General features: G+C 40.3%; 1 protein-coding gene across 2 annotated transcripts in view; it reads right to left on the bottom strand.

Moving 5' to 3' along the window:
- ADAMTS12 (ADAM metallopeptidase with thrombospondin type 1 motif 12) overlaps window positions 1–25,145 on the bottom strand; it is a 327,971-nt gene that overhangs the window by 117,640 nt on the left and 185,186 nt on the right. For both annotated transcript variants that reach the window (XM_057496003.1, XM_057495999.1), the window contains exons 4-7: window positions 16,003–16,199; window positions 15,178–15,261; window positions 7,842–7,966; window positions 4,053–4,202 (exon numbers count right to left, since the gene is read on the bottom strand). In XM_057496003.1, coding sequence (XP_057351986.1) covers window positions 4,053–4,202; window positions 7,842–7,966; window positions 15,178–15,261; window positions 16,003–16,199 — 556 coding nt within the window. The remainder of the gene's footprint in view (window positions 1–4,052; window positions 4,203–7,841; window positions 7,967–15,177; window positions 15,262–16,002; window positions 16,200–25,145) is intronic.

Raw genomic sequence — 25,145 nt, 5'->3', positions numbered from 1 at the left:
CAAAAGGTTTTAATGTGGTAAGTGCAATTTTTAAATGTTTCCTTTTATTGATTATGCTTTTGGTGTCAAGTTTAGAAACTCTTTGCCTAGCTCTAGATACTGAAAATGTTATTTTCTGAAAGGTTTATTTTCTAGAAGATTTTTGTTTCATGTTTTACATTTAAGTTTGTGTTCCACTTCAAAAAAATTTTTTTTCATATGGTATGAGACATAGGTAGAGGTTCTTGTTATATTTTTTTATTTTTGCCTATGGACATCTAATTGTTCAGCACTGTTAACAGGCTCTTTCTTCCTTTCTTCCATTGAATTGCTTTTGCATCTTTGTGAGATCAGTAGGGAATATTTTGGGGGGATTATTTCTGCATTCTCTGCTCTGTTCTATTGATCTATATGTCTATCCCTTTGCCCAAGCCACCAAACTTATTACTGTAGCTGTACACATTCTCATACAGCAATGTATGATCCAGTTCTTCCGCATCCTTGCCAGCGTTTGTCATCATTATTTTTTTAGTTATTCTGATAGGTATGTAAGTGGTATCTCATTATGGTTTTAATCTACCATTATGGTAGGTATGTAAGTGATATCTGATATGTATGTAAGTGATACATCTAATAGGTACGTAAGTGATATCTCATTATGGATTTAATTCTTGAAATCTTGTGGACTGATTTTTCCTACTTTATTATTCCTTATCAAATTGTTTTACTTATTCTAGTTCCTTTGCCTTTCTGTATTAATTTTAAAATACTTTTTCTATATCTCAAAAAATTTGCTGATATTTTGATAGAAAAATCATTAAACCTGTATATTTATTTGAGGAAAATTGTATCTGTATTATACTGAGTCTTCCAACTCATGGACACAGTATGTCTCTCATTTAGATTTTTCTCCAGTTTCTTTCCTCAGTGTGTAGAGTTTTCAACATACTAGTCCTGTACATATTCTGTTAGATTTATAAATATATAACACATATATGTAGATATCTCATATTTTTAAGAGATTGTAAAAGGTATGGCATTTTGAATTTTGGTGTCCACCTGTTTATTGCTAGTATATAGAAATGTGATTGATTTTTGTATGTTTATATTGCATCCTGTGAGTTCATTAGTTCCAGTTTGTATGTGTATATAGATTACTTGGGGTTTCTACACATACAATTATGTTATCTGCAAATGAAGCTAGTTTTATAGCTTCCTTTCTGATCTGTATGCCTTTGATTTCCTTTTCTTGCCTTAGTGTACTTACTTAAACTTCAATCTTTTTTATTTCTGTTCCTCAAATTTGGTCATTTCCTTTGTCCTATCTTCAAGTTCAGTGGTTTTTTTTCTGTCTGCTCAAATCTTTCGTTGAGTCTCTTTAGTGAATTTTTCATTTCAGTGATTGTACTTGTTAGCTCCAGAATTTCTTTTTGGTTTCTTTTTAGGTTTTCTCTTTATTGATATTTCCATTTTGTTCATATATTACTTTCTTGATTTTCTTCATGTCTTCCTTTAGTTCTTTGAGCATCTTTAAAGCACGTGTTTTAAAGTCTTTGTCTAGTAGATCTTTCATCACATCTTTTTTAGGAACAATTTCTCTTTATTTTTTTCCTTTGAATGGGCCATACTTTCCTGTATTTGTATATCTTGTGATTGTGCATGTGTGTGTAAAACTGGACATCTCAATCTACTAATCTGATAACTCTGGAAATGAGACTCTTCCTTTTCCCTAGGATTTGCTGTTTTTATTGTTGTTGTTGTTTTGCTTGCTGTAAGCTTCCTTTGGGTCAAAGGAATAATCAACTCAAGGTGTAAACTTGACGTCTTTTCAGGTCTTTTCTGAAACTTTCCCTGGGCATATGTAGTCACTTTCTAATTTTCCCCATATATGCAACTGTTTTTTTAAGTCCCAGTCTTTATTGCCTGGCTCTGAAAGGGACAAAAGAGAACAATAAAGAGAGGGAAAAATGGGCTCCAGCCTTTTAAATCTTCTGGAGGTCACTTTGGCCAAGTGCGGAGGGGCTCACAACAAATGGGGGAGGTGAACAACTGATGCTCACCTCTTTGTTTTCACCTGTGTGATCAGAAGCAGCTATCAGTGATCAGAACACAGATCCCTGATATTGGAGGACAAATATTGAAATATCATATTGATTCAGGAAATGGCCTGTTTCTAGTCTGTTAAATAATCCCCCACATCTTATATCCAGGAAACATCTACAACTCTGTTTTCAAGTATTCAGGGAATTTTGCATAAGTAATGTTACCAGGAGGGTCTCCCCTTTCCTAGAGAATTTACAAAATCTAAAAGGAGGATCATTCCTACCCTCAGCTTTATTTTCTTAGGAGGCCTTCCTTACAAAGTTGATATGCCCATGTCCAGATAATCATAGCAATGATTCCCTCAAACACTGGGGCAAGACTGATTTTGCAGAATCTTCTTAGCATATTTCTGAGTGTCTTAAAGGTCAGACTGAATTAAGGATATAAAAGATCCATTCTTTGAGTAAAATCAGTGAGCATTTCAGAATGCATTTTATTAATCAAGTCTCCTCAACTTTTCTTTATCTTGAGTATCCCATTGCTGGGAAGGTCTTGAGCAATCATTTCTCAGTGTGACCTAGTTATATTCATTTGGCATTGCTCGGCCAGCAGGTACTGCTGACCCCAATGACTTGATTAGAGGCTACAAGGGACACATCCCTCCACATAACCAGGATTAAAGACACCTATATGCTTGCACAAAAGAATAACTTCCATTATCAACATGGCAACTAAGGCCTGGTCTTTTCAAGACCCAGCACTCTGTTGCCAATTATTATTTAATTATAAGCAAGGCAGTTAACCTGTCTTTGAATCTGTGATAAGAACATTAGGATGTGTCATAATTATTTCCCAGGACTTTTTGGTAAGGATCAAAGAAATCACAGTATCTAAGAAATTGCCTAGTTCAATGTACTGATGTTACAGATGAGGAAATAGATGCAGAAAGGTGAAGGGGATTATCTAAGGTCATAATATTGGCTGATGTAAAAGCCAGAATAAGCACTCACTTTTCCCAACATCCAAGCCAATACTCTAGTTTTTTACTGCAGATAAAAGTATTTTGAAAAATTATAATATTGCATGAGAAAAATGGTGAAAAAGCCCAGGCCAAGGAGGTCAGGCCTGGAATAATCGAGTCTCCAGGCCTCTTCCTACCCCTGTCTCTCTTCAGGCTATACAGTCAGAGCATGCCCCAGTGTTCTGCTTTCTTCTTTAGAGGGAAGAAATCCAGGCTGGCAACTACATGACAGGAAGGGGGTATAGCTGAACCATCACAGGACTCCCCATTCTGAATTTCTAATTAGTATGATACCCTCTTATTTGTGGCTAGTAAATATACCAACCAATTAAGTTACAAATACACTAAGATCTTTCCTCCACGGAACTCTGACCCCTAGAGCATCTAGAATCATCATTATTCCATCACTCAAACATTTTAAAACCTTTCTCCAGTGAAATCACTTAATTAAATTCACACATTTTTTAAAGACAACTTGGACCTCCTGTTAACTGGTGTTTGCTTGCTGGTCTTTCCCACCAAGCACAGCAGTTTTCAATTTCTTCTTTATTCAATGTTCTCCTTCAATACATATGAGTAAAATGTGGCCAACAATAGTATCTACTTCAAAAGGTTGTTAAGAGGATTTAATGACACAACAAAGTGTCTGGCATAAAGTAAGAGCAAAAACGTTAAAGTTTGTGACTCTTTATTGATATGATTATTTCATATAATTGTAACAATTCCTGAATTAATCAACAAAGTTAAAGCTTATCTCTTTGCCTGCTCAACCCATTCTAATTCAGAGAATTATAGTGCCCCCTCTGATTCTGTCATGTAGATGGGGTGACTTCAAAGATTGGGTGACTATCCCCACTTTACAGATGAAGATGAACAGGTTTAGGAAGGCAAATCTTAAACCACAATGCAATCTGACTCTCTTAACATGGAATTTTAGGTGCTTTCCATTCCCTCTACTGATACTGATGTATGAACATAGTGAGGAGCTCTTGTTTCCCTGGCCCTTTACCTGTGCCCGAGCTCATGGGCAATTGTGAAAGCCAGAGGGAGTCCTGAGTCTTCATTGATGTTACAGCTCCGGTGAGGCTGGCACATTCCTGACAGGTGGGACAGACCCAGGGTCTCACAGGGGCGATTGACCCCAGCACAGATGTCTTTTCTGAAAGCAGAGAACAGAGATATGTAGGTCCTCAAAGACACATCTAAAAAAACCCTCCTAAATAAAAATAGGGTATTAATTCACATTCAGTATGGACTGTAAAGCACGATTAAAATTGTTTTGAAAGTCCATATCAATGTAAGGGACAATTTTGAATTCATAAGATTACTCTGATTTCACCCCTTGATTATTAAATTTCACTAGCACCTAAAAAATGTGGGAAAATATGGCAAATGTTTTATTTCAAGTTGCTTTTGCTCTTGATCTCAGGAGACCAAATTATATTACTTGGCCAAAAGGAAAAGGATTTGATTGAAAATTGAAGTTAATTTGAACTTTTAAATAGGGAAGGGATAACCAACAATGGCTGAGGTTTTACAAATATGAAACCCCTTTTTGGTCTTTCTGAGGTCTGTGCTCAAAACTCACCTGAGAATTTTTGCTCATTTGTGAAAAAGACAATTGGTCCCATCAATCCATCCAGAGATCAAATCAATTGTCTCTCCAGCCCTGGTACCCTAACAAAACTGCATAAGGGAGGGGATGTAAATACAAATAAAGACTCCTAGGATCCCATAAAATGTTAGGTACAGCTTTTAAATATAAAAATATGCCCTATATCCTGGTAGGGATTATTTCAGTCACTGACAAGAATTTTGAGAGTTGTTAGTCATTTGGTTTTCTTTAGTTCTGAAGCTCTTTGCCAAGAATGACTAGTACAAATGCCAACAGGGTTCTGAGCTTTAGTTAGCTGCAGACCTTCAACTCATGGGGTTTGTGTGGGCACCATTTTGGCAACACAGGGCCTGCTTTGTGTGTCTGTTAGGCTATGGAAAAGATCCAAGCTCTGAAAACCCTGTGAGTCCTCAGTTCTCCAGGAGGCAATGGCTGGGACAGTGGGACAAAGGGAGCAGCTGGCATTCCAGAACACGCTCAACAGACACGAATCCCTGCTCTCACCAACAGGGCCTGTCATTGAGCAGTGTCATGCTGCAGAGCTCGATTAGTTCATAAAGCACAATCATTTTAAATAACTGTTGGGTCTTTAGGAAGACTGACCCACACTTTTCTACCTCTACTGTCAGACGTCCTTGTTACTATTTCATTTAAAAAATCTAGGTCTCCATGGAGCTACTGGGAAAAGATGAATGGTGTTTATTGCTAATCCACCGACCTTCCCATTCTGACAGAGGAAGAGTTTAGATCCATTAATTTATTGTTTATTGAGTACCTACTAAGTGTCTAGTACTAAAGAGGAAAAAAGGGGCAACAAAAGAACTGTAGGAATATGGATGTTGCAGACAAAGAGTTTAAGCTCCAAAAAGGAGATTAGCTCTACCTCCATCATGCGCTGGAGAGAGTGCAAGAGAAAATGTGCAGTGGCATGCAGCCACTAGTCCCATCTCGTGAGGTGAGTTTGGGCCACACGCACCTTCTATGACGTGCAGCTCTACAGAGAACTGTTACAGTGGCTCTCAGCCTATTCTCCAGAGGCAAGCTCAGTCTGACACCTTCCCCTCCCTTCCTCCCTGATCCTACCTATTTATTCACACCAGAGCTTCTTAATGGGGGTTGCTTTTGCTTCCACCCGGTCCTACAGGGCATTTGGTAATATCCGTAGACAGCTGTGGTGGCCACACTTGGAGGAGGGTGCTACTGGCACCTCCTGGAGAGAGGCCAGAGATGCTTCTAAACATTCTACGATGCACAGGATGCCCCTCAACAAAAGACTCATGTAGCCCAAAACATCGGTGGCACTGAAACTGAGAAATACAGCTTTAGAATGAAATACTCTGTGCTTCCTGGGTGCTGGTGAGGTTCGTAATACCTTGAAACCAGACCTGTTCTAGGAAAGATAAATTATCATAGTAAGAAAAAAGGAGAGCAGATCCTTCAGATTCTTATTGGGTAGTAGTTCCAAGTATGGCTATTATGTTCAAACTGCCTGGATGTAAGTCCCAGCTATCCCTGTCAACAGCAATGAGATTTTGGGCAAGTGATATAACTGAGCCTCGGTTTCCCCATCTACAAAACAGGAATGGCTGATGTAGTCACCTACTAGGGTTGTTGTGGGGATCAGGTGGAACAATGACTGTTCTAATAGATGTGGCACAGTGCCTGACCCACATCAAACATGCCACAAATGCCAGCTATCATTAACTCCCTCATTTTTTCACGTGAGAATGAGAAGAGAAACTGTTTCTGCTTTCAAGAAAAGAAAAGAGATGGAGCTGTAACATAGCTCCCAGGTGGCCAATGCTTGTCCCAGCATCCAGGGTTCTTCCCTGTATAAAGGTGCTGTCTGGACCAAAGTCTTTGCCTGGCTTCTTGCCCAGGTCCTGCATTTCCTGGCTGGCTGCCTGCCAGCTTCCGAGAACCCCTGTGCTTATATTGCTAAATGTGACAAACCTATTTCCCAGGAGAACCATTGATCAACAAAAGATGCCACAGGTCCTAATAAACCTAATGTAAAAGGTTTGTGCTACAGACTTCTTTCAGAATGTCTTGGCATTCAACTAAAGTTTTGATATTTTTACTTGAAAGAGTGATTCTGATGTATGGAGTTTCAGATTAGGGAAAGGCAGCCATTTGGATAGTGTGAGGGCTGGTCATCCTTCCTTGTAGGCATCTTATGTACTGGGATGATCCTGTCACAGGGACAGGTGACAGGCCAAGATGTTTGGGGGCAGGCAGCCTATCCTTCCCCAGGACAACACACACACACACACACACACACACACACACACACACACACGCACACATCCTGGGCCTTTCAGTGCATGAGGTGCTCTGTGGCTGAAGGGCCAGGTCACAGGGCCTCTTCTATTATATATCCCTGGATTTCTGGATGTCTCTGAATCTGCACAAGAGTGTCCAGTGAGAACTTTCTTCCTCCCTTTAACATAGAACCTTCATTTGTCTAGATTAAAATAATGTCTAATATACAGCAGATGCTCAATAAATACTTATTGAATCGATGAGCAAACACAGCCTTCCATGAGAACAGGTTGATCAGGAAAGCTCACCAGATTTTCAGAGCTATGAGTCCTAGAGGGTTTGATGGTCCTTTTTAGCACCTAGGACGATCTGTAGTCGGAACAGAACCATATCTTCATGAGGGGAAAAGGGAGAAAGGCTTAAGGAAACTACTCTGTCTATTCAGGGAGGACCGGCTCCCTATATTCTGTCATCAGCATCAGTCAGGGATGGGATCCAAGAATGACTGATTTCTGTAGAGATAGTTGCATGTTTCTAAATCAGAAGAAATGTTTCAAAAAATAAAATAAAAGTAAAGGATTATAATCCTATGGTTAAGAGTCATGGACTTTAATGGGGAACTGCAAACAAGCTACACAGAGCAGCCAATTTTAAAAATGAAATCAACATTGGGACAGAAAAGAGGCCTGCATTTTGCTAATAGATGAAGGTTATTAACAGAGAGTTTTGTCACATTTAGCAAGTTTGCTAACTGCCCCTTCACTGGTATGGGACTCAGGAGTTGCCTAGCTCATAAAAACTACCTTTAAAAATGACCAAGAGCAGCGAAAAGAAGGAGCATCTCATGAGTTTGGACACATGGCAACCCTTTTACATGCCAGCGCCCCCTGCCTTGCAGCCCCTGCAATGCCCCTGGGGTACCTGGTGAGAAGGACAGCCACATCATGATGGACAGGGTTAAGGTCACTCTTGGGATTGATGCTCTTCTGCCACTTACAGAAGCTGGACAGCGTCTTCTCTGCATGGTGAACTATTTTCAATCCTTGCTGGAGAAAAAAGAGGAAGAGATTGGTGTGGGTGAATTTAGTGTGGTCAGGGCCATCACATGAGTCCCTAGAAGCAGCCAAGTGCAGTGAGCTTCAGTGGGTGCCTCAGCCATCTGCAGGAATTTGGCAGAGGCTAATTTACTCCCGTGGGCTAACCCCCTGCTCTAAACATTATTCTCATGACTCCCACTAAAAATCTGAAGGGGAGAACTGCAGGACAGAAATTATCACTGGGCTAGGTAGCCCTTGGGGAAAAATAAAAATAGATGAGTGAAGACCAATAGCTGTTTGAAGCTCTATTTCTAGTGGCTCTCTGCTTCCTAAGCCAATACAATTCCAAAGTGCTTTCACATTTTCAACAATAGCTCTGCCTTCCATGAGGTATCCTACAAGGCTGGATGTTTCCTTGCCCACGATTTCCATCTTGGTTTGGCATCTGTGGGTGAAGGGCAAAGGGTAATAGTCTCTCCGGGCTTCTGACCTAGTAGGATCACTGGTTTTCTAACAGCAGTAAGGATGCTGTAGTAGGTCCCTCAGTCTGTAACTTCAAGTGCTCCTGAGGACCCATCTGATCCATAGTTACTACTTGGGGTGGGAAGAAGGGGCTAGTTCTTAATTAACTGGGTGAATACTTGTCAAATGGGGGAGATAATCAGCTCTAGAGGGATTCCAGTCGAATTTAAATTTCTGAAGGAGAAATTCCTTTCCCTTGCCCCATATCCTTGGGCTCTCTATACAGAGCCATCCCCAGTACAGGGTGGATTCTACCCAGAGAATGACTACTTTCACTGGCCTATTCTAATCTGAGTCTATTATTCTGGGCTCAGCCCTAAGAATTTCAGGACAGATTCTGTATCAAACTGAACTTGCTTTTATACTGTTCTGTATTTTGCTAAGGCCCAAACCCAAATCAAACAAGGCCTGAGGCACTTCAGTTGCCTGTTAGAGGTACTCCCAGCTGCCCCCACCCATGCTAATTCACCACCATAGGCCACCTTCCTTTCATGAAAACACAAAAAGGTGGCTCATCACTCTGGAAAACTCGCCAAACTGCTTAGCATAATGAACTTAAATAGAAAAAAGACTTCATTATTTAATAATCCTCATCATTAAACCACCCAGCAGAATGGTGTGTGGTGGACAGGATGGAGTTCGGGGTACTAGCTGGGCAAGGGGAGTCAGCCTCCTATTCATCTAGTCAAGCTAAGGTTAGGCTAGCAATCCTATGGGAACAAGGGGCCCACACCCACCATAAGGAACTGGCCAGATGGCATAATCAAGAATGGAAGAGAAGAGAAAGGAAAGAGAAAGAAATAAAAGTGAAGGAAGGCAGGAGGAAGGGAAAAGAAGGAAGGAAGGAAATATTTCTTAATCATTTACTATGTGCCAGATACTTTCACATGTTCTCCCATTTAGCTGCATCTGCTCAGCATTATCTGTAAATCTGTAAAGAAAGCATTGTTATTTTCATTTTATAATAAGAGTAAATTAAACTTCAGAGAAATGGAGAACTAGTTGTACTAGGTGGAAAACTAGCTCCAGTCAAATACTGAACCAAAGACTATGAGAACCAAGCTCCTAGATGCAGGTGGGGCCCTAATGGGTGCCCGGCATCACTAGACTAGTGCCTCAGGTCCAGCTCCTTGTAGACAGGAAAGCAGGTCATCAAACAAAGCATCAACTATGATTAGATTTCTTTGGAGTCTGTTTTCAAACCTACATTTCTTTATTTGTTGGGTCGGTTGGGTTTTATGGGGGGAAGAGGTCTCTGAGATAATACTCATCATTTGAAAAAATAATACTATTCAGAATTGTTCCAAAGAAAATGAAATACTTAGGTATAAATCTAACAAAACATATGCATGATCTATATCTGAAAAATTACAAAATGCTCATGAAATACATGGGCTTCATCTAAACTTCATACCTTATAAAGAACTAATTCAAAATGTATAATAGACTTAAATGTAAAATGTAGAACTACAAAACTTTTAGAAAAAAAATCATAGGAGAAATTCTTGGGGATCTAGGGCTAGGCAAAGAGTTCATAGAATTGATATTAATAACACAATCCATAACAGGAAAAACTGAAAAATTGGACCTCATCAAAATTAAAACCTTTGGCTCTGAGGCAAACCTTGTAAAGAAAATGAAAAGTTGAGGTACAGAGTGAGACAAAATCCTTCGAATCCAAATATATATATGACAAGGCATTTGCATCTAGAATAGATAATATATAAAGAACACTCAAAACTCAACAATAAAAAACAAACAATTAGAAAATGGACAAAAGACATGAAGAGGCATTTTACTGGAGAGGATATACAGATGGCAAATACATGAAAAGATATTCAACATCATAAGCCATCAGAGAATTGTAAATTTAAACCACAATGAGATATTACTAAATGCCTATCAGAATGGCTAAAATTAAAAATAATAACAGCACCCAATAGTGAGGACATGGTGAAACTGGATCACTCATATACTGCCGGTGACAACATAAAATGATACAGCCACTAAGGAAAACAGTCTAATAGTTAAAAAAAAAAAAATATGACCTAGGAATTACATTCCTAGACATTTATCCTAGAGAAATGAAGACTTATGTTCACACAAAAGCCTGTAGTAGAATGTTTATAGCAAAAACCAGGAAACAGCCCCAAATAGGAACAACTCAATGAGTGAATGATTAAACAAGTTGGTATATCCCATGGAATGCTACTCAGCACCGGAAGGGAACAAACTCTTTATACACACAGTTTGGATGGATCTCAAGGGAATTATGCTGAATGAAAAAAATCCAATCTCAAGAGGTTATATAGTGTACAATTCCATTTATATAACATTCTTGAAATAACAAAATTACAGAGATGGAGAACAGATTAGTGCTGTCCAGGGGTTAAGTCAGTAGGCAGAAGGGAGGTAAAAGAGTGTGGCATGAGGATCCTTGTGATGGAACTGTTCTGTACTGTGGCGATGATCACAGAAATCTACATGTGTGATAAATTGCACAGAACTAAACATACACACGTGTGTGCACCAGCCAGTGCTCATAAAACTGGTGAAATCTGAATAAGGTAGATGGTTTGTATGAATATAAATTTCTTGGTTGTGACACTTTACTAAAGTAATGCAAGATTGTAGTTGGGGTAAGCTAGGTGAAGGGTACACAGATCTCTATGTACTGTTTCTTATAATAGTGAATCTACAGTTATCTCAAAATAAAAAAAATTTAAATATCTTAAAAATAATAACTGGTCTAAATCAAGCCTGGAGAGTTGCAACAGAAGATCCTATAAGGGAATTTCAGTGTGGTTCTATGTGGGTTACTACTAATTAACTACATGTGAGATCCTATAGTTATGAATCAAAGGGAGCCTATAGTCTTTCAGATGGGTCCCATTGTGGGTAGAAAAAGCCCACACACTCACACACCGACACACCCACCTAAGGGTCAAGTGAACTCCCAATGTAATAGCCATGAATATAAGAGCTTATTAGAGTTGAGGGAACTACACAAGCAGAAGCCTATCTTGGAATGTTCTTCTTCGGCTCACAAGCTGCTGGTCGGAACACATTAACTCAGTGAGGTATTGCTAGGTCAGAAAGGCTCAAATTTTTGCCTCAATATTGCTCTTTTACACATTGGCTGGACTCACAATTTTTGAAGAACTGACACCAATCCATGTGAATCTGTTTAAGGAAGAGTGAATGTTTACAAACATCCCCCGTCCCTCGTTCCTGAACCAAATTCAGTGTCGGAAGGACATATCTGCATCATCATGGAGAAAGTCATTTTCCAGATGTTATAGAATAAACTCCTCCAATTTTCCCATCATTATGAAAATCTCATTTCCCTGAAGGAAAAACTCATTCCCTTAGGAATGGTGCATTCAATTCTCTCATTTAAACAGTGAAGAAAATGAGGACAGAGAGGGGAAGTACCCAGCCCAAATCACAAAACAGGTTTGGCCAAGCAGGGCTTAGATCCCAGGTTTGCAGCTACCGGTTCAGGACTTGTAGTTTCTAAACTACTGAAGACTTCTCTAAACTTTTTGTTTTGAATGACTGGAAAGATTTAGCAACTGGCCAATGGCTGATTATTACTTATTTGTGCACTCTCACCCTCGGGGCAGGAGAAACACAGAGGCCCTGTACGTCTAGGATCCCCAGCTCCTTGTCCTGTCATTTCCATCTCTACTGGACAAAAAACATTTGTTACCCTGTCAGTTTTTTGCTTATTTAATTTACCTTACCTGTCTAGGCCCTAATCAATAGTAAATAATAAAGCTATATATATACCCATAGTTAGAGAGGTCATTTTAGACATTGAAAGGATACCTAGTTTTTGTTCTGCTTGGTTTCTAAGTTTTGGAGAAATATTTTTAAAAAAGCTTCACAGGGAAGAAAATAATACATCCATGGGTTTCTAAGATATCCAAAGTATGCCTTGAATATGTTCTACATAGTTATTCATCAGGGAAATGCAAATCAAAATGACAATGAGATATCATCTCACAACTGTCAGAATGGCCACTATAACAAGTGCTGGCAAGGACATGGAGAAATGGGAAACCTCCCACACTATTTATGGGAATGTAAATGTTGGTGGGTACAACCACTGTGGAAAGCAGTATGTTCCCTCAAAACACTAAAAATAGAAATACCAGTCTACCTAGGAATTCCACTTCTAGGAATTTACCTGAAGAAAACAAGATTCCTGATTTGAAAAGATATATGCACCCCTATGTTTATCACCATACTATTGGCAATAAACAAGATATGTAAGTAATGTAAATGTCCATCAATAGATGAATGGATAAAGATATGGTACATATACACATGGAACATTACTCAGGCATAAAAAGAAAAGAAATCCTGCCATTTGCAACATCATGGGTGGATCTAGAGTGAAATAAGGCAGGAGGAGGAAGGCGAATACCATATGATTTCACTTGTAGAATATAAAAACAAAGCAAAACAGAATGAACAAAACAGCACTAAACTCACAGACACTGAGAAGTGATTAGTGGTCACCATGGGGGAAGGGTTGAGATAGGTGGATGGGGAGGATGAGGGAGATAAAGGGGCCCCAAAATTCTCAATCATAGTATAAGTTGGTCATGGGGATGGTACTACAGCATGGAGAACATAGCCAATGATTTCTGTAACATCTTTCTATGTTGACAGATAGTAACCATACTAGTGGGGGTGAGGATTTAATAATATGGGTAACTGTTGAACCACTGTGTTGTATATTTGAAACCAATATAAGATTGCATATCAATGATACTTCAATAAATATTAAAATGATGTTCCAAGAAAACACAAAAAACAAAGTATGCCTTGAGTGACTAAGGGAAGTACAGGTGTTAGGGAGCAGAAAAAGGAAAATGGACCCAGGTTCTGGAGATTATTGTTTTAAAATATACCTGATTATGGAGGCTCCTTCCTGCACAGAAAACAATATACCTGGCCTTGAGCATTTTGACCTCAGGTCCCTTGTTGATAGAGATTTGAATGATGCCCTTCTTCACATATTTCAGCTGCTAGTTAAGCTCTATAAACTTCAAAGGAATTTCATAAAGTCGGCTGGATCATTCATTCATTAAACTCTACTTCACTCATTCATTTGCTCATTCATTCATGTTCCAGGCACTGTGTTAGGTGCTGGGGAGAGCCCCCAAAATAAAAAAACATAGTTTCTACCCTTGTGGAATTCACATTCTGATGGTGGCTAGGATAAGCAAGAAAAGAGTAAACAAATACACAGAGTATTAATGAACTGTGAGAGTGTTACCCCAGTATCAATAAAGGAGGTACAATGCATTCTGTAATAAAGAATGGTAAGTGTAATGGAGAAGGGTCTGGCTTTGGATGGATTGGCCATTAAGACTTCCCTGAAGAGGCAGGATTTAAACAGAGAGAGGCTTGAGAGATGAAAAGGTGCCAGCCATCATTGGAACCAAGGAAGGGGTGTTTCAGGCATTGAGAACTGTAAGTGCACAGGCCAGAAGGCTGAGGAGTGCCTTGTGTGTTTCAGAACCTATCTAAAGTCCAGTGAATGTGGGGATGGGAAGCAAGGCAGAGAGTGACACAAGGAAAGACTGGAAAAGTGGATGGAGGCAAGATCATGAGTCAAGCCTGGACAGGACACAGTAAGAAATTTTGATTTCATTCCAAAAACAGAAAGCCATTAAATAGTTTTATACATGTAGCAACTCAATTTGCATTTAAAATGATCATTCTAACTGCTATATGAGATTGGATTATTGGGGGGGCAAGTCTTAAAATAGGAAGATCACTTGGGAGTTCACTGTGGTAGCCCAGGCAAGATACAATAAGGCCTAAACCAACATGATGACTGTAGAGTTGGTGACCAGTAGGTGGTTTTGGGATGTATTTTGAAGGTAGGGGCATTGTGGGCCTTGCTGTTGAATGTGGAAGGTAAGAAAAGGAGCAACCCAGAAAGACTCCTAGGTATATGCAATGGTGCATAGAGGCACTGGTTACAGAGATGGGTAGGATGGTAGAATGGGAGATGAGGTAAGGAGAATTGAGATGATTTGGGCAGGGAACAATCAACAATTCCACTTTGGATATACTAAGTTTCCAAGTTTGATTGGGCTATGAAACTTTCAGATTGAGATATCAAGTAAGCAGTTGGATATCAGTCTGGAGCTCAATTATGAGGCCTGGGCTTGTACTATCAATTGAGAGTCTCAGCTTATAGAAGTTAGGCAAGTCTCTGAAAATAGATAAAATTCCCATGGGTAAAAATGCAAGAGACAAGAGGACTCAGATCTGAGAGACATGTATTAATATGTATGAGGTAAACAAGCAGTATAAAAGGTTCAACATTTCTATGGCCCTCCCAACTTTCATTGAAACCACCCAACCATATCATGATTTAGTCTTTTTCCACTCTGGGACATTCTTAGTAACTTCTGTAAATCTGACTTGTATGTTCCTAGATGCAATGACTGTCAGTTGATTCCAGCTATGTATAGCTCAGAAGTGTTCTCTATCTCCCTCTTGACATCACTGAATTCCCAAGGAATAATACAGAAATATCCTTTTCCTTCTCTGTGGGTTTCTAAACACCTTTCTGGTACCCTCTTTCTTGTCCATCAAGAGCTCTGCTGAAGAAAGGAGGGAGGGAATGCAAGGATACAGGTCAAAGGAATGGAAGAGAAGCAATTTCTTACCTCTTCTTCCTCAAGGAGAATGAGCCGAACCACAACAATGTGAACTGCATTGCCAATGCTTGGGTTATGGAACAACCCGGTGACCTAGAGTCAGAAATGGAAAACCATTAGCTCACATGATTAGATAGATAAATGCCAGAGAAGGGGTAAAATGGCATTGTGCTGTGCTTAAAATAAATGTCATCCCATAGTTCAGGAATTTTGGGTGGAGTGCAAAGGAATGAGATATGTCCCTGGCCCAATCCACATTATGATATTTAAAGACAACCTTTCCCAGGTGATTGACTGGTTATGTGCTTGAGGGATTAGGGCCTTTCTTCTCTTTCACCCTTTCTCTGACCCAGGATCTTCCTATCCTTTATTATCAGTTACTCAGGCAAACAGCTTTCCCCTTGACAAGACTAACACTCTCTCTGGGAAGGCAAAAAACATCAACAATGTAAGAGAAGCTTGGAATTCAGGATCATTAACTTTATTCCAACTCTAGCTCTACCTATCTTGAGGAAATCATGTTCTAGTTCTTTTCCTCAGTTTACTCACTTGTACACTAACATAAATTAGTGAGATAAAGTCATACTAAAAGGATTGAGTCACTTGACAAATACCTAGTAGAAAATGTAAATGGATAAATTACAAATAATCCTAGGGATACACATTTTTAAGAGAAAGACTAATTTGTTCTGAATTTCTATCCTTAATCAGTTAAGCAGGGAATAAATTTATACACATAGATTAAAAGGACAAAAAAGGTCTCTCACTTTTGGAGGGTGAGGCATTTCTAACGTCTGTTTGCCAGCTGCCCCTCCCCCACGCAGCCCTACATACCATGTTCATGATGGTGAGTATATAGGACTCAACACTGTCACTCCCATGATACTCAATCATCTTTGTGTCAGCTACCACCAGCGTCTCCACCCATCTCTCTTTGCTGATGGAACGCCGAGAGAGGCTCCTGCTTGGCAAGTTGTTCCTGTCCCATTTCTCTCGTTGTAGCTCTACCTTCTGGGAGGTGCCAAGATCGTCTAAACATAAACAGAAGAGAGCGGAATGATTCTATATGTCTCCCATATATTACTCACTCATGTCTTTAAAGATGCAAGGCCATACGTTTAATTTATATTTATAACGTGTGAGTGCAATGTTCTTATATACATGAATGAAATGGACGAAGGGATCAATTTAAGTGAACAGGACCAAGATAGTGCAAATTTGAATCTTATAAGGAGATTTAAAAGTACCTCTTTGACATAATTATTACCTATTCATTTCCATAGGTCCCTCGCTATTTAAAACGATATTTCAATCAAGAACGGAATCTTAGAGGAGCCAAAAAAGCTCAGTTGGGAAAGTGTTAGACTGAAGAACAGGATCTTTCTCTTTCCTCTCCTTCCCTTCTAAATTATTCAGTGCCTACTATGTGCAAGGCAGTATACTAGACTTTCAAATGGCAAGTTGTTTTTCCTCATGAGCATTTGAGGCACATACTGCTCTCTCCATTTTGCAAATGTGGGAACTGATGTTCAAAGTGGCTGGTTAAATAATTTCCCCAAAGCCACCTAGCCTATAAAGTCAATGGAAGATCTAAGACTTTCTATGCCTTAAAATCATGCATTATCCTATCCACTACCCTATCCACTATCCTATCCACAGAGCAAACATGCAGAAAACTGGAGAACATGTAAAGTGGAGAAGCTGCATGCATTCAGGCACTCACTTCAAGATGGTATAAAACAAGTTGGATGAGATCTAGCCAAGGACAGTGAAATTACCAAGCAACTAACAGGTCTTCAATGTGAAGAAGATTTAATGTATCAGGATCATAGTTTGGAAGACTAAACCTAGAAGAGGCTATAGAATCATGAAGGAAATTGGAATCATTCTCCAAATCCTAGAATACTGTAACTGGGTAGCACTCCCTAAAACTTGAAAGCAGTCTATTTAAAACCAAGTGGAATAAAGTGCTACTTCACATATAGGGAAGCTTAACCCAAGTGGTGGTCAAATCTAAAGGTTTCAGTGGGCTCAGAACAGCTTACGGAGTTGACAAAGATGAATTTACCAGTAGAGTAAGGAAGGAAGGAAATATTGAAGATTTCTATCAGGAAGGCACACCTCCTACCTCCTGGTCATCAGCACCCTGACCCCTGGCAGGGGCAGAACATGGGCACAAAATAGCAGACCTCACATCCCCCTCCTAATCTCTGGTGACGGCCATCCAACCTCAGCTTGGATAACTCTGGTGGAGGGTGCACTCACCCACTCACAGTGCACCTGGTCCTGTCGGGCAGTTCTCTCCTGCACTGAGCTTGACCTCTTTCCCATAATTTCACTTACTAGCCTGGTGTTGCTTGAAGCAATTTAGAACAAGCTCTCCTGAGGCCCTGCTGCAGACATAGCACTGGGACAACTAAAACCATGTCCTCCCCTTTCCCCCAGGGCTCTCTCTCTGAGTTGTGGAGTGGGTATGCTGATTTGCTGTGGAACCCTCTCTGGTTCCTCAGTTTCCCTGTCTCTTTGAAGTTAGAACATACTGGGTAATATTTACAAAAGAAATGAGATAAAACCATAAATTCAAATTCTATTGTGTTTTACTTGAAAATAATAATGCTGTGCTTTGACATAAGACTTTTGAAGAATGATGCAGGGTTACGTAAGCCTTGGAGGGAAGTCCTGTGAAGCTTTATAGATGGGGAGATGGTCAGCTCCTTATCTGTGGTAGAACAACTTTCTATCTTCCTTCCCCACTTACTCTGCGTGGGTAAATGTGACTTTCCTGAGAAATCTCCAAAGCTTTTTTTGATGATTTCTAACTCTGCACCCCTACCTATGCCCCGTCTATGAGCCTCCCATCCCTTTTTGAAGCTCTTACAAATGATTTCAAACTACAATGTGTTTCCAAATCTCTCTGTGCTGGTCAGGAACAAGCCACACTTGAGTCTACGTGGGGCCTGTGTTTCTGGAAGGGACGTTGGCAGTCTGAGCCATGTAGAGAAATCCTATCAAGGCAGGCTAGGTGTGATTGCCTCTCAATTCCCTCCTGTCCTTGCCATGTGGGGACAGATCTTCAGGCTGTAAAGATGCTCAGTGCTCTCCATAAGTGTATGTACTTGGGCGACCAGCAGATTCGCTTATTTACTCAGTGCCCACACAAAGCAGCTGGTAACTTGGTCCCCGCCTCTCATGTGGCCCTCCAAGCATCTGGGCCCCTTGGTGCTGCTCCCCTTGTGCAGGCTTCAGCTCGCTGCAGTTGGCAGAGACCATGCTGCAAGGCAGGCTATGTAGCCTGAGGCTCCTCACCGGCTGTGCTTCTCTCTCCTCTCAGGTATTGAAGGGGAGGAGCTGGTGGGAGGCTGGCACAGGTCAAAAGCTGGAGGGATAAAGGTGATTTCTATGTTTCTCTCAGTCTTTTCTTTCTTTCCTCACTTCTACTTCTTTACTCCTCTCCCTCTACCTTTTATCTCATCAATGTTGAAAAAAAGAGCATAAAGAAAATAAAATATTTTTAAAGCCCATGATGTTATTTTCATTTTTCCAGCAGTCAGGTGGGATACTCAGCATGTAGAAGGAAATGCAGAAATGGGAGATGGGGTCTAGTAAAGATATACGTCTATTTTAAAATTTTCAACAAGACCTACCCTAAGCACTTGCTAAAAGCCAGAGCCTGTGCTAAGTACAACACCTCATTTGACCTCCTACCAGCAAATCCAACACATAAGCCCTAATATTATCATCATTTACATATGAGGAAACTAAGGTTCAAAGAAATTCGTAGTTTTTCCCAAAGCCACATAATAAACAGCAGAGGCTAGATCCAGCCAAGTCTATCTGATTCCAGTATAGCAAAAACAATCATTTATGGACTAGGGACTCTGGCAAGCACTTCTGAGCACCCTTAATCTTAGTTACTTCCTAAAAGCCCTAGGTTCAGATACAGTCACACTGGGGGTTAGAGCTTCAACACAGGAAATTTGAGAGGATACGATCCAGCCCATACCACACACAACACACTCTTTAGAGACCCTCTTCTGGGCTGGGCTAACTTCCATACAGGCCTCAACCAGAGCACTTCCCACACTGCTATAATTTTTTGCTACTTGAAGGGCTATCCAATTAGGCTTTAAGTACTTCAAGGGCCAGAAAGGCATCTCCTTTAGCTTTGTACTCACTAATATCATGCATTGCAAACAGTGGTACCCAATAAATGTTTGATGCATGGCTGAAGGAAAATCTGAAGATAAGTCAGAACCAAGTTATGAATCATAAATAAGGAAGAACTGCAAGAGTTGTGTGCTTCTCCCCAAGAGATGACTGGTTTCATTTGGGGAATTCTCCACACTGAGACCATGACGAGTTTGTTCTAAGGTAAGAAATCTAGCTAAATGGGCAGTTTAGGCAAGGACTATTTCCAGTCCTGACATAGGACCTTCCTAAGACTGAGGCTAAGGAAGTGAGGAAACCTGTCCAGTGTCTGCTGAGATGCCCAGGACACCCTGTGCACAACTGAGCAGAGGCCCCTAAGATCCCTGGGAAATGCAAATAATGGTATTATTTACTTCCCCAAATGCTTTAGGTAGCTCTTCAAGAAGTTCTGTCTCATAGCCTTCTCAGGTAGCAGAGCCTTTAAATGCTGTCTCTCTCTGAGTCAGGGTCATCTGCGGGTGGGCCTGGACCATGCCTTAAGGAAATTGACTGGAGGAGGCTTCCATGTAGCAAGGGAAGTGAACACAGAAAGCAGAAGACTCTGGAAATTATAATGTTTCCTGTTCTTTAAGAGGAGCTTTTAGCATTCCAGTAGCTTCTAGCATGGGCAATGAAACCACCTCTTCTGCTTAGGGAATTGCCTAAGGCTTTGCCCTTAACTCTTCCCTCATCTGGATTCTGTTTTGCTGACCCATAACCAGATGTCCAACAGAGAAAGAATGTTTCTGCATAACCTGTAAAAGCTTACCACTAATTGGACATTGGCCATCAACTGTACCTGCCAATTTTAAGGCCCAGCTTTCTCCAAGAAGATCCTCTCAAAATAGTCTTCTCCAGGCCACACACTACACACAAGTGAGACCCAGTACCCTTACTCACACCTTCCTGCCACCAGAGTGAGTTTCCTGAAACATAGCAACTCAGCAACAACACAGACACTAACAGCCACCTCTGAGGGGGTGCCTATCAAGAGCCTGGCCTGTGATAGAGAATTTTTTGGATTTGATCATTTATTATTTCATTCTCAATAACTATATGAGGTATGTCTTATTACTGTCATTTTTAAATGAGATTCAGAGAGGTAACAAAATTCATTCAAAGTCTCATAGTCAATAAATAGCATCACCTACCTGGAAACTGCAATGTGGGGAATGGAAAGAATCAGCTCAAGATAATCATCTAGGGGAGAGGCTGGACCAAAACCCAGTTGACTCCAGAGTCCCAAATCCTTACCAGTCCTAAGCAATGCTTCAGGGAAATTTGTTCAGGCGAAGCTCAATTGGTAATATGTGACCTTTGGATACTGGCTTTATGGAGACAGGTCTTGTTTCTCTTGTTTAACCCAGACAAATGCTACTCAGAGAAGATGTTCTGGACCCAGAGTTGGTGGCTGGGGAAATGGCACTGGGAAAAAGGTCTATCTTCCTAAGAGAAACCTAAGTCTGACAGAGCTTGGGTAGCTTCTGTCCAGTCCCGCTGTTGACAACTGCTCACTCCCCAACCCTGTGGGCCTGGCCTGAACCACTTCTGCACTGAGCCACATGCAAGTCCCATGGCCAGCTTTGGGTGGAATCGAAATGCTGAGCCAGGAAGCTCATTTTCATCAAGCACAAATTTACCTCATTCATTGAACCAAAATATTTGTACATTTCAGTAACAGACTATCCATTTCTCAAAACTGGCCACTGATAAAGTGAAGACAGCTGTCTTTAAAGATAAGTGAAACAAGGTGAGTCTAAGTGTTAGCAACCAGTAGATGCCAAAAGCAAGTACTCCCCAGGTTTAGGGGTGTGGATGAGAAACCAGCACCAGAAAAAATAAAAATGAAATACACTCTCTAAGGGCTGACGGTTCCTGCTGCTGCCATCCTTGCTTCACTCAGAACACGTCCAGAAGGAGGAAGGAAATAACAGATCACTTTGGAAATGTATATGAAACTTCCCAAATAACAACATAATTAAATCAAGTATAGGCAAAAGGCATATTTTAAGATCTCCAAAGTCAGTAATCAGAGTGCAAATTTATGATACAATTTGATTCATCATATTTAAATGACCTATTTCATTCATTGCTAACACTTGTAATAACAAGCAATTCCACTGATTTGAGACCTGATCCCACACTCCTTCCCTTCCTTGTCCTCTGATAGGAATGCTCTGGTGAATGTCTAACAATGTAGGCCAGGTGTGGAGGCAGCAGCTGGGGCAAGAATAAGACAAGAAAAAGAAAACCTACCTGATCTACCAAATGGATGAGTGCCAGCACGACAGGGCTCTGGCGACACACTGCCTTTGACTCAGTGCATGAGGGATTGGTGAATGACTCTGGGACTTTCACACTTCGCTGAAGGCACCGTAAAAGGTGTTGTATACATAGTCTGCAAGCCCTTGGTGGTGAGCTTTCCATTTCTCAAGGTGTGCAAAAAGAGGCTATTCCTGCACAGTTACATTTTCATGTAAGGTATGGAATTCTACCAGCCTATAAAAAGCTAACACTAACTATATGTGAATCCCCAAGTGGGGAACTTAGGACACTATTTCCCAAGCCTTCTTGACTTGGTACTTGTTGTTTTCAGAGATCCTATTAATACCTATTGTTTCATGGCACATCACTTGGGAAATACAGCCTTGAAGGAATACTAGCTCAAGAAAGAAGTACTATGAAATGACTGCTAGAACTGCTTCAGGATTATAAGAATCTGTCATTCTAAGATGGCTTGTATGGAAATGAAGAATAACAATCTTGTCCAGGAGCTACCGAGTGGGAATAGAAACTCTGGGGACCTATTTCCTCAAGTAGCTTATACCTTCACCATAGGGTTCTCCCTGGTCTTAATGAAGGTTTACATCTGGACTGACCAGAAAGACCTATTACTTAAGTAGAGCCACTGAGGAAGAGACAGGAGAGGGGTGTCTTAAAGAATAGGGCCCTCATCCATGTGTCGGGAGATGGGTGAAGGACCAGCCTAGGACCGTCTGACATCGACCTCATTTCCCTGGGGCTGATTCTACTTCATCACCACCTCCCAAGGAAACGCCAGCTCTGGGACTCCATACCTGCCTCCTTACACATTCTGGAAGTACTTTTAGAGATTACCAAGTTCTTCAATCATAGTATGTGTTCACCAAATATGGTGTAAATTGTTTAAAAGGCTTTTCTTAATGCTCACATAGACCTAAAGCCAACTGTTGACATAAAAATGAAAAATGAGTCAGTGCTATCCAAATAGACCTAGGTCACTCTAAGGTGGGTACCCTCTCAGTGTCCCTTCCTTGCCTGCCTAGGGGCCTTCTCTTTTGTCTGTATCAAGCCCTAAAACTACCCTATCAAATACTGAAGTTAGCGAAGGCCTTTATGATGACTCTGTCAGACCACCAGCTGACCACAGTATTTGTTCTGTCTCTTTGATTTTTAGATGGGCAGATGGCCTCCTGGAATAAAGAATAAATTTCCCAGCCACCCTGTGGCTGAATTCTGACCAATGGGACACAGGGGGAAGTGCTCCATTTTAACTTACAGAACTTAAAGGAAGAGCACAGCCACATTACCTCTTCTTTCTTCTTGGCCTGAATGTAGATGGTCTGGACAAGAAAGTGGAAGCCAGATGTCAAAGAAGATAGAAACACAAGATCGAAGACGGAGTCTGAGTTCCTGATGATTGTGGAACACTCCACCAGCCTTGGACATTTTATTTCCAAATTTCATTTATGTGAGAGAGGAATGAAAGTCTATTTTTCAACTAAAATGGAAGATGGCTACTATGTCAATTTCACTTTTTATTCCCAGCACCTAGAACCGTTCTTTGTACTCAGTAATATTTTAAATAAATCTTATTTGAGGATTTCTGCTACACGTAAACATATAACCTGCACAATATGACTTCATCACCCCCTCCATGTTTTTAGACATTATCTCTTATCCATAACTTCAGGGGGGTGGGTTGCTTTTATCTCTAAGTGGCAGCATTTGGTCCATCCCCTTGGCTCAGGAAGTTAAGGGTAAATAAACCTTGGATTCTCTTTCAATAGTTCCACTCTGTCAGTAACATGAATTAGACTGATCCTTACAATGGCTTCCAGAAATAACATATTCAGAAAGGTGATATGCTTACTGTGGTTCTGAGGAAAACAATCCCATGAGTGTATGCTTATCTTCTTAAATGATCTGAAGGTACCAAGGTTTATGGAGAGGGGAAGAAAACACTATTCACTCCACTTTTAAATAAAGCAAGAAAGTCCTCAGTGACATTACTGGATTCATCACTTACTAACACTCTCCCACAAGGCATCAAAGGCTGTGCATGTCTGTTAGTAAGAAACCTGATGGTCAGCTCCCTTTACAGCAGCTAACCCCCAGATCACAAGGAACCACTTGATATTTCATTTCACCAACTTGACTCCAGGGCATAATGAGTTTAAGCTCTTCCTGTACCCCCAGAGTTCCTCAGAAAATGAACATCCTGAGTAATGATGTTAACTTGGCAAGAAAGCAAGAGTCAAGAGGAAAGAAATTTTTGAGCACACTAATCAAACAAATACATCACAGAGTCCTTGAGAAACCATCTCTCCACCTTCGAGCAGACAGCAACCATTTTCATATGGTCATATTTACATACATATGGCCATATTTACAGTTCTTCCCCTCTGCTTAATTTCATAGCAATGAAACTTTTTTGCATGCCAATTTATTATAAGGCTTCAAAATGTTTTGTTTTTCTCCTATTCGTGGCTCTCCTCCACCCAAAACCTATACCAAAATATGTACTTTTCCTTATAATTTTTCTTTTTTCCTTTCTTTGACTCTCTTTCTTTTTCCTCTGAGAACTTTGCTCATGTTCATGCCCACTCCACCCTGTGTATTTAAAGAAAAGAAATATATTTTTAAAACTCTTTGTCCAGAATTGTTGTTTCCCATAGTGGAGGTGGGAACTAGAACTTTCTAGTCTATAATATTTTTGTGTCGTTTTCATGGTGAAACTCAGCCTCACTATATTTACAAAACAGTGTATTAACTTTACAAGAATCTTTTTGTAAAGTAGGAAATGCTATAGAGTATAGAGTTGCCCAATGTTTTACAAGAATTTGTTTTCTAAATCATCTAAAAGGACTGAATCTATCAGTTTTTCTTAGCCCTCTGGGACATCACAGACCTGGCAAAATAATTCAGGGCCGGGTGAATTTAGGAGACATAAAATTATAATCCTAGGGGACGTTATATCAGCTGCAATCATGGATCACTTTGCCCTTGTGACAAGCACCAAAAAGAGAGACTCTGTCTCTGATCTGAGACAGAACAAATCAAGGAAGGAGTAAACTGGAATGTAGGATGAACAAGCCTTTTAAGTCTGCTTTTTTCTAGTGGAAGTCAGAATGTTATTCTTGTTATGAATCAAAGGCAGGATTTTATCTATTACCAAATGTAGCAAACAAAATATTTTTGCCACTGTTAATACTCTACTGAAAGCTCTGTGTTTCATTCAATTTTCTTCCGATGGGGTCAGCATCTCCCTGAGGGAAGACTTTCTTTACAAGGGATACTGGACTGCTGTCTCAGTCATCTGTCATCTCAAGACTCAGCACTGAGGCTAGTACTTTTAATATGCAAAACATATTTGATGAATGAGTATATGGATTCATTCACTTAATATATAGTTTGAGGTTGAGGTGATAAAGCAGTAAACAAAACAAAAATACAGTATTCACATTCTAGTGAATCTAATCTGAATGTTAACCATTTATTCATCAAACATGAGCCTCTTTTGAGCCTGA

The sequence above is a fragment of the Manis pentadactyla genome, chromosome 2 (assembly GCF_030020395.1).
Source record: "Manis pentadactyla isolate mManPen7 chromosome 2, mManPen7.hap1, whole genome shotgun sequence".
Classification (NCBI taxonomy): domain Eukaryota; kingdom Metazoa; phylum Chordata; class Mammalia; order Pholidota; family Manidae; genus Manis; species Manis pentadactyla.
This window is presented reverse-complemented; position numbering and strand designations above follow the sequence as displayed.